This window comes from Mesoplodon densirostris, chromosome 15 (genome assembly GCF_025265405.1).
Source record: "Mesoplodon densirostris isolate mMesDen1 chromosome 15, mMesDen1 primary haplotype, whole genome shotgun sequence".
In the NCBI taxonomy this organism is placed as follows: domain Eukaryota; kingdom Metazoa; phylum Chordata; class Mammalia; order Artiodactyla; family Ziphiidae; genus Mesoplodon; species Mesoplodon densirostris.
In genome coordinates, this window is record NC_082675.1 from 27536624 (window position 1) to 27545875 (window position 9252).

The window sequence follows — 9252 nt, forward strand, 5'->3', positions numbered from 1 at the left end:
CCAAGCCCCTGTCATGAACCACACCTGCAACGCTGACCGGGTACTTGCGGCTGGGCCCAGGCTCTGCTCCCACTGATGGACAAGGACTCACTCAGCCATGGATCCAACTCATGTTTAATAGCACCGATTGTGTGGCAGGGACATGAGGTTGACTGATGGGAGCCCTGCCCTAGGGACTCACAGTACATCCAGAGACACAAGTCATTACAGCGCTGGGCGTAAGTGCTGAAGCAGCCAAGTGCACAAGTGGGTATGGAGGCAGGACTGCTGACGAGCAGAGGGGAAGGCAGCGCAGGCCAAAACAAGACTAGATGCTAATATAGCAGGCAAATGCCTGGAAGGGAGCTGAGACTGGCAAAGAGGCCTCCACTCCACCCTCCTGCATTAAAGCTGTCCCAGTGGGCCAGGGCTGCTGGTAAGCCCGTACATAGGGAAGCACCCTTCTCTGCCAAGACACCCTCCCACTTATACTGAATAATGAAAGCAGCTGCTTCCTCCATGCAGCCTTCCTTAACTTCCAGTCCGGAGGATAGGGGACACAGGGAGCAGAGACCGGGGCAGGAGTCAAAGCAGACACCATAGGAGTTAGGTCCAAAGGGGCTGGCACAGCGGACACAGCCCAGTCCCAGCCAGCACTGAAGGGGGTGGTTTTGGGGGGGGACTAGTTACAAGGACTGTACAAACTTGATGGGGACTTATCTATGCAACTCTTTCCAACTAGCGGGAACAGGCCAGGTGAGAAGGCGCTCCCCAACAAGGTGTTGGGATGCAGCCAAGAGCCCAGTGGGAGGCAGCCTCTGGGCCACTGAGGGAGTTGGAGAATGAGGGGCACAGGACAGAGGCCACTGTCCTGCTGTGCCCTGGGGTGGGGACTTAAGGGGAGCTGTTTGTGCTCAGACACGATAGATGCCAAGCAAGTGCATCTCCTGCCCAGCAACGGGGCAAGTGGACAGGGCACTACCTGGTGCACCCCATCTAGAGTGAGCTGGCAATACCCCACTGTCCTGACAGGGGGGCCGTGGGGTTCCCTGGCCACGCAGACCACTTCATGACAAGGGGGCACTGCCACACCTGCCCAGGCTGTGTTCGGAATCCAGTGCTGTGGGTTGGGGCGTGGGACAGAATGGTGGCTCTCCTGGGGTCGCTGGAGTGTCCACTGCCCCCTGTGGGGTACCTAAGGATGCCTCCTGGCCTGCCTCTGTCTCAGAAACCTCCTCCTTTGTTTTCTGGGGTCCTGGACCCCCTGGGTTAGTGGGACCTGGTTGCTGGGCAGGGGGTTCAGCAGATTCTGCAACTGCAGGGACAGGTTTGGGGGCCGCCTCCCCTGGCTCGGAGGAAGATGGCCCCACGGGACCAGGACCAGTGCTGCCTGCAGAGCTGGACAAGGCAGGAGGCTCCGCAGGCCCAGGGCTGCTCTCCATGGCTAGCAGCTGCTCAGATAGAGCATTTCTAGATGCGGAATTGGAACTAGAAACAGTGGGGGTGGCCAGAGCAGCGGGGACAGACCTGGGGGGAGTGCCCATGTTGAGGGCCAAGGCCTCTGAGAACCTAGCTAAGTACTGTCTCACCATAGGCAGCTGTGGGGCCACTGGTGGCTGGCTGAAGGCCAGAGGCAAAGAACAGGGCCCTGCAGCGTGGTACTCAGCAAAGCTGTTTGGGTTTTGAATAACTTCCTCAAGATCCTGGCAAAAAAGCTCATAGTTGTCAGGCAGGGGCAGGTCCCCATCGAGGTAGGGGGCTGCCCACGCCCGGGCTCGGCCCGTCAGGCGCCCGAGGATCTCGCAGACGCGGCTGAGGTTGTCCCGGTAGTGCTCAAAGCGGAAGGACATGTAATCGCCCAGCTGGGCCAGAAAGCGGTCCAGCAGCCAAGGGGAGCCATCGAAGGTGCCTGGGTCCGAGCCGGGCACCCAGTGGAAGTCCACCCTGAGGGGCCGCGGGCCCATGCGCATTGCCGGGGGGCCCCTCTCTGCGGGCTTACCGCCCACAGCACCACTCGCCGAGCTCTTCTGCTCCATGGTCGTGCGCACACACACAGGGTCCCCACAGCAGGGCCGCTCAATCCAGGGATCCACTAGAGGGGTGTACGCAACCCCAGGAGTGGTCCCGTCCTCCTGCCAGGGGTGTGCATTGGCGTAGTTGGCTGCCGCCCGGATGGGATTGCGAGGGCCCTGGCGCCGGCCACGAGGCATGCTGGGAGCAGACGGGAGCTGCCACGTCAACTAGAGAAAGAACAGGGAGAGGAGGGAGGGACGGCGCCCAGAGGGTGGGCAGAAGCGGCGCGCAGACACAACGGGACAGACGGCTGTGGAGGGGTGCTCCAGGCAAGTGCTGAGCGGGGAGCTGACCACTGCGGCCTCAGAAGAGCTGAGAAGAGCTGATGGGACTGTCAGACGCAGGCCACCATCCGAGGCGATCTGTCCAAAAACAAGGTGGGAAGAGTGGGAACTACGCCCAACCACCACCACTGGGAAGCCGACCCTGGGCCCCCACCAGGAGCTATCCATGCAAGGGGGCCCAGAGGCCGGCCTGGGAGGTCCCAGAAGGCAGGTACACGCCACCTGGGATGTTTCAAGGGCAAGATGTGATGGCGGTGATGTCAATCCCAGGAGAAGAAAAAGGGGGCCAGATCAGATCCCCCTGGGCTTTCTTGGACGGCCTGGATGGCTGTCAAAGAATTTCAGGAGGAGAGTGACAAGAACAACCTTCACTGACAGCTCTAGTCTAGTCATGCCCAACACTGACCCCCGATGAGGCTGGTCCTCTCGCCACCCCCAAGGCACGGTGGTGAGTATAGTCACTCGTCTGTGGCCACACACAAGCCAAACAGTAAGTGGCAGAGGCAGCTGACCCCACCACACGTCACCACGCTATTTATAAGCTACGCTTCACAGTCCTGTGAACCGTCTCCCAGCCGCCCAAGCACTGTACCGTCAGGTGCAGAGTGTGTCATAAAATCTTTTTACGTCACAGCCCCAGAAGCATGGCAAGCACTACCTGTGTGCCTTCCAGCTTTCCCTCCACCCCCACACCCGTCCTGTGTCTCCCAGACTCATGTCGCTACTCACAATGAAGCCACCCCCACCCCAAACACATCCTCCCTGTCAACAGCCCAGAATCCGATCCCCTGAGTTAAATTCCACTTGCTCTGTCTACTCTCCCCACCCCAAGGTGGTCCCTGCAAAGGGCCTGGAGAACAGTGGCCATCACCCCTGAGCAGCACAAAGAAACGCAAAACAAAAAAGAAGGTGCAGTTCCCGTCGGATGCAAGGAGCCCTCCCGCAGTCCAGCCTGAGGGTAGCCACCTCCCCAGTCTCCCTGCAACACGAGGTCCACTCCTGGCCTGCACAGAGCGCTCTCTGCTTCACCCCTCCTGGCGCTATTTCCCCAACAAGCCCTCCACACACACACACACCCCGCCCCCCACTGCTCCACCGGCTCCCACCTAGGGGCGCCAGTCTGCACTCACCTTCGGGGCGGCTTCCCACGTGTTTACCTACCCCCATCTGCGGGAGCTCCTCCAGGGGGCACGGCTTGTTGGTCTTTCCGCCCAGGACCTCCCAGGGCGGCCTGCAGCATTTGGAGCCGCCAGGGCCCCCAGCACCTGCCTCCCCAACCCCCCAACTCTGGTGGCGAGGCGGGGGGTGGGGGGTCTTCCACCCGAAAGCCCGTCCCATCCTAACACTAAAAACACGCTAGGGCGGCAGAGACCCAAGACAGCAGGTAAATGCCGTCCAGTCCAGTTCCTCACCGAGCTCTGAAAAAACGGTGACCACGAACCACTCCCGCTCCTGACCCCTGTGAGGGGAGGGAGCCGCTGCCGTGCGCGCCCGGGACCCCGCCCCGCCTGGCTCTCGCTAATTTGGGGAGCGAGGTCCCCAGCCTGCCCGGCGCCGAGGGACCCGGCCCTTCCCCAGGACAGGACAGCGTGCGCCCGCGGAGCCGAGGCCGCGCCCGGTTCAGGCGCCGCCGCACGAAGCCCACCTACCTGCGGCCACGCGGCGCCACGACAGTCCGGTTCCCTCGACAGCGAGTCCGAGCGCACCTACAAAACGGACGAGACCGGCCGCCGTGAGGCGATGCCAGGACCGGCGCGGACCGGGGTCGGGAAGGGACGGAAGGGCGCGGACCCCAACGCACTAACCCGCCGGCCGCAGCCTGCGAACCCAGCCACAAGCAGCTCGAGTCCGAGAACCGCCTTGTCGTGCGGCCACGCCCCCTGCGTGCACGCAGCCGACCACTACGTCCCCGCGCCGGCTCCCGGAACGCCCCTCGCTGGCCGCCCAGCCGCGCTGCGCCTGCGCCCTGCGTCGTGAAGCCTCGGTCGCGCAGGCGCTTCTGGGCCCTGCCAGCGGGGCAGCAGGGCGCGAAGGTTGATGGGAGGGTGCTCAGCTGGACGCCGCGCCGAGTGCCACGAGAGCAGACGGGGCCGCGTGCGCCGGCGCAGGAAGGGCCGAGTCCGAGGGCGGGCGGGGCCGCGGGCGCAGGCGCCCGCGGCATGCTGCGTTGAGGAGCGGCTCGGTGCGGCGGGATTGTGGCGCCCACCTAGCTCTAGCTGGGACTCAGGGACAGACGCGGCGACCACTGCCCTGAGTTACTGCTGATCGTCAGGAGGGATGTTGGGGGCCGAGGGCACCAGGGAGGGTTGGCACAGAGGGGCTGCAGCGCTTCCTGGACGGAGTGCCCGCAGAGTACCCGTAGCTGGAGACCCGGCAGGGGCCCGGGCGCGTACGTGCGCCCAGGAGCGACGCGGCGGGGCTGGCCCCGAGGACCGTCCCCTGAGGGCCCGGTTCCCTCGCCGTGGGCGGGCTGGCTCGACTCACCCCTTAAGGCTGGACCCCGAGCGGCTGCCCAGCCAGCGCCCCGCAACAGGGAGGGCCGGTGCGGGGGAGAGCTGTTGCCCTACGTGCGAGACCTCTAGCACCTCTTGCCCCGGGGCCCCCAGGTGGGGACAGGTTACCAGGGCCAAGGCGGCGGAGGTCACTGGAAGTGATGTAACACCAGCTCCCTTTCTGCCCTGGTCTAGCGACTTCTTTCATGAAACCATCTCTGAAATGTTATCTGCATTTACAGCCAAACTCACTTGCTTTGATCCTTGAAACGGAATCAAAGATTACACTGTACCTTCTCAGGGTTTGTGGGGCTTTCAGCAGCCTCGCCAAAAATAATAGAGGTGGCACCCAGCCAGGAAACGCCTCCTGGAAGTGTGAATGAAACTTGTATTTTTTGGTTGTGTCTTTCCTAATTGACCTGATAATTTAAACTTCCTGCTTCAAAGGAGAGGGGGAGTTCCTGACAGAGTTCCCGACAGTTTGGCAGCTAAGGCCAACTCAGGGCAGTCAGCGGAGAGTGGGCAGCAGACTTGTGCAAAACACCCAACCACACCCACCCAACTGGGCCTCACCATCAGAAAATACCTTTTTGGGTCCAAAACTTAATTTTGTTATTCAGGCCATCTTCTATATATATTTTTAATTGTAAAATATACATAAAATTTATTTTAACCATTTTTAAGTCTACATTCAGTGGCACTAAGTATATTCATATTATTATGCAAACTTCACCACCATCATCTCCAGAACTTTTTCATTACCCCAAACAGAAACTGTCCCCATTAAACACTCCTCCTCACACCCCTTTCCCAAGCTCCCAGTAACCTCTATTCTACTTTGTCTATATTAATTTGCCTATTCTAGGTACCTCGTATAGTTGGAATCACATATTATTTGCCATTTCACTTAGAAGAATGTTTTAAAGGTTAATCCATGGTGTGGCACCTATCAGAATTATTGTTCCTTTTTAAGACAATAATATTCCTTTGTACATATATACAACATTTTGTCTAACCATTTATCTGTTGGTGGACACTTGTGTTCCTCCCATCTTTTGGCTGTTGTGACTGATGCTGCTGTGAATGTGGGTATACAAATATCTGTGTGAGTCCCTGCTTTCAATTGTTTTCGGTATATACCTAGGAGTGGAATTGCTGGGTCATATGGTAATGCTATGTTTAACTTTTTGAGGAACTGCCAAATTTTCTACAGTGGTTGCATGAGTTTTCATTCCCGCCAGCAATGCAGAAGGGTTCCAATTTCTCCACATCTTCACTAACAGGTGTTCTTTTCTGCTTTTTCTTTTTTCTTTTTTTTTAAAATAATGGCCATCTTAATGGGCATGATGTGGTACCTTGTGGTTTTGATTTGCATTTCCCTAGTGACTAGTAATGTTGAGCTTATGGACCTTTCACGTGCTTATTGGACCTGGATGTGTGTTTGAACTGGGAGGCCCAGAGGCAGTCGTCAGGCTCTGAAGTGTTCAGGGTTGGTGTCAGATGTGTGGCTCCCCAGAGCCAGGGCAGCAACAGAGACACGCAGCCCAAGAGATAACGCCAGCTGCCTGAGGACTGCCAGCCTGTTAAGCCTGCCTGTGCTGCTTGCCCCTGGACCTTCCTCAGGGCCCGTCCCTAGAGCCAGCTGGTGGACAGCAGAACCCAGAACCATTCCTGCCATTTCTTTGTTCAAATTTGCTCTGGTCATTCCTACCTTAATTCTTGTAGTGCAAGAAATCACTCCAGCTGTCACCCAAGTGTCTTCCTTTCTCCCTCATTTTTGAATAATATTTCTGGGTTGGCTTTCTTTCTGAATGTAGATTTCATTCCATTTCTTCTCACCTTCATTTTTTCGATGTGCAGTCAGACACATGTAATGTGTCCTTATTCCTCCGACTGTTTTCACAGTTTCCTCTTTGTCTTTGATTTTCAAGAGTTTGACCATGATATGCCTGGCTGTTTGTTTGTTTTTATGTTTATACTGCTTGAGATTTGTTGGGATTCTTGGATCTATAAGTTGATCCAAAATTCATGAAATTTTAGGTCATCATTTCTTCAAAATTTTTTTATGCCCCATTCTCTTTTCTCCCTCCGAAGCACCATTATATTAAACTTTATTTCTTTTTTTAAAAATAGTTATTTATTTATTTGGCTGTGCCAGGTCTTAGTTGCGGCACGTGGGATCTTTGTTGCTGCATGCAAGATGTTCGTTGCGGCGTGCAGGATCTTTTAGTTACGGCATGCAGGCGCTTAGTTGCAGCATGTGGGATCTAGTTCCCTGACCAGGGATCAAATCCGGACCCCTTGCACTGGGAGCTCGGAGTCTTAACCTCTGGACCACCAGGGAAGTCCCTAGACTTTCTACTGTGGTCTCTCAGATCCATATTACCTCTATTGTTACTCTCTATTCTTTTGATTGGAGAATTCTTATTTATTTGTCTTCAAGATCATTGACCCTTTCTTTTGCCATCTCCAAACTGTTCTTAAAATCCGTTAAAGTCCATCAAGTAACATTTTCATTTATTGTTATACTTTTCAGTTTTAGAATTTCTATTTGGTTCTCTTTGACCATTTCCGTTTCTCTGCTAAAATTCTCTGTGGTCATTCATTATGGCCAATTTTTCCCTTGAGAACTTACATATATTTATAAAAGCTGTTTTAAAATTTAATTCCAGGGACTTTCCTGGTGGCACAGTGGTTAAGAGTCCGCCTGCCGATGCAGGGGACGTGGGTTCGTGCCCCGGTCCGGGAAGATCCCACATGCCACGGAGCGGCTGGTCCCGTGAGACATGGCCACTGAGCCTGCGCGTCCGGAGCCTGCGCTCCACAACGGGAGAGGCCACAACAGTGAGAGGCCCACGTACTGCAAAAATAAATAAATAAATAAGTAAGTAAAATAAGAATCTGCCTGCCAATGCAGCGGCCACAGTTTCGAGCCCTGGTCTGGGAAAATCCCACATGCTGCGATGCAACTAAGCCTGTGTGCCACAGCTAATGAGCCTGCACTCTAGAGCCTGTGAGCCACAATCACTGAGCCCACATGCCACAACTACTGAAGCCCACGTGCCTAGAGCCCATGCTCCACAACAAGAGAAGCCACCACAATGAGAAGCCCACACACCACAACAAAGAGTAGCCCCCTGCTCTGCAATTAGAGAAAACCCGTGCGCAGCCACAAAGACCCAATGCAGCCAAAAATAAATAAATGAATAAATTTATTTTTTAAAAAATTTAATTCCAACATCTGGATCATCTTGGGGCTGGTTTCTAGGAACTGCTTTCTCCTCCTGGCTAGGAATCACATTTCCACGTTCCTCACACATCTAGTCATTTTTAGTTGCGTTCTGGACACTGATGGCATTTTGTAGAGCCTTTGGAGTCTGTTATCTTCTGAAGTGTGTTGGCCTTTGTTTCAGCAGGCCTTCCACTTTGAACTTTTGGGGGCATGGTTTTATTTTTGTGAGGGTGGATCTGTTGCAGTTTTGCCTTTAGTCCTACACAAACCCGTTAGTCTTGGAACCTAATTTTTTCTCCTAAGGTGTGGACTTGCTGTAGTTTCAGGGGAAGGCCCACAGTGTTTGCACAGCCCCTGTGACTTGGTGGGACTTGAGATCCAAACTCTCTGTCCCCCTGCAGTGGATGATCACTGAAATCTCTGCTCTCTCCTCCTTGAGGCTCGCTCCCACACAAGCAGTTCAGTCATCAACCAAGGATCTGATGGGAGTTTACATGCAGGTTTTCAGGGATTTTCTCCCTCATTTCCAGATGCTCTGGCTGACCCCAGCTGTTCTCTGGCACCTCAAGCCAACAGGACTACAGCTTCCTGTTCCTATTCTGGTCACTGGTGCCCTGCCCTAGGGAGGACCCTTAGGGGGAAAGCATATACACGCGAATCTCACTCAGTGCATTTCTTTTTTTTTTTTTTGTGGTACACGGGCCTCTCACCGTTGTGGCCTCTCCCGTTGTGGAGCACAGGCTCCGGATGCGCAGGCCGAGCAGCCATGGCTCACGGGCCCAGCCGCTCCGCGGCATGTGGGATCCTCCCGGACCAGGGCACGAACCCATGTCCCCTGCATCGGCAGGCGGACTCTCAACCACTGCGCCACCAGGGAAGCCCAGTGCATTTCTTTTTCCAGTGGCTGGATTCCCTCTAGTTTTTTATTTATTTATTTATTTATTTATTTTGCGGTACACGGGTCTCTCACTGTTGTGGCCTCTCCCGTTGTGGAGCAGAGGCTCCGGACGCGCAGGCTCAGTGGCCATGGCTCACGGGCCCAGCCACTCCGCAGCACGTGGGATCCTCCCGGAACGGGGCACGAACCCGTGTCCCCTGCATCGGCAGGTGGACTCTCAACCACTGCGCCACCAGGGAAGCCCCTCCCTCTAGTTTTTGATTGCTTTTGGTTGATCTTCAGTGCCTTCAGACA

The 9252-nt window shown here is 55.5% G+C and overlaps 2 protein-coding genes across 3 annotated transcripts in view; both read right to left on the minus strand.

The window, feature by feature from the left end:
* Positions 1–4165, minus strand: part of GNB1L (G protein subunit beta 1 like) — a 46184-nt gene extending 42019 nt beyond the window's left edge. Inside the window, exons 1-2 of one of the 2 annotated variants that reach the window (XM_060119312.1) lie at positions 4142–4165; positions 3986–4042 (exon numbers count right to left, since the gene is read on the minus strand). The gene's annotated coding sequence lies outside the window, so the exon portion shown is untranslated. Of the gene's footprint in view, positions 1–3985; positions 4043–4141 lie in introns of those variants that run through there. The other variant, XM_060119313.1, reaches the window with a different exon arrangement.
* Positions 97–4174, minus strand: RTL10 (retrotransposon Gag like 10). Its single transcript, XM_060119311.1, has 3 exons — positions 4142–4174; positions 3986–4042; positions 97–2414 (listed from the first exon to the last, which is right to left on the minus strand). The coding sequence occupies exon 3, from the start codon at positions 2187–2189 to the stop codon at positions 1047–1049; it is 1143 nt and encodes a 380-aa protein (XP_059975294.1). The 5' UTR covers positions 2190–2414; positions 3986–4042; positions 4142–4174; the 3' UTR covers positions 97–1046.
* Positions 4175–9252: the final 5078 nt, after the last annotated feature.

What these genes read in the sequence shown, in the direction of transcription:
- RTL10 (XM_060119311.1), bottom strand. Translation starts at nt 2,189, where the DNA reads ATGCCTCGTGGCCGGCGCCAGGGCCCTCGCAATCCCATCCGGGCGGCA.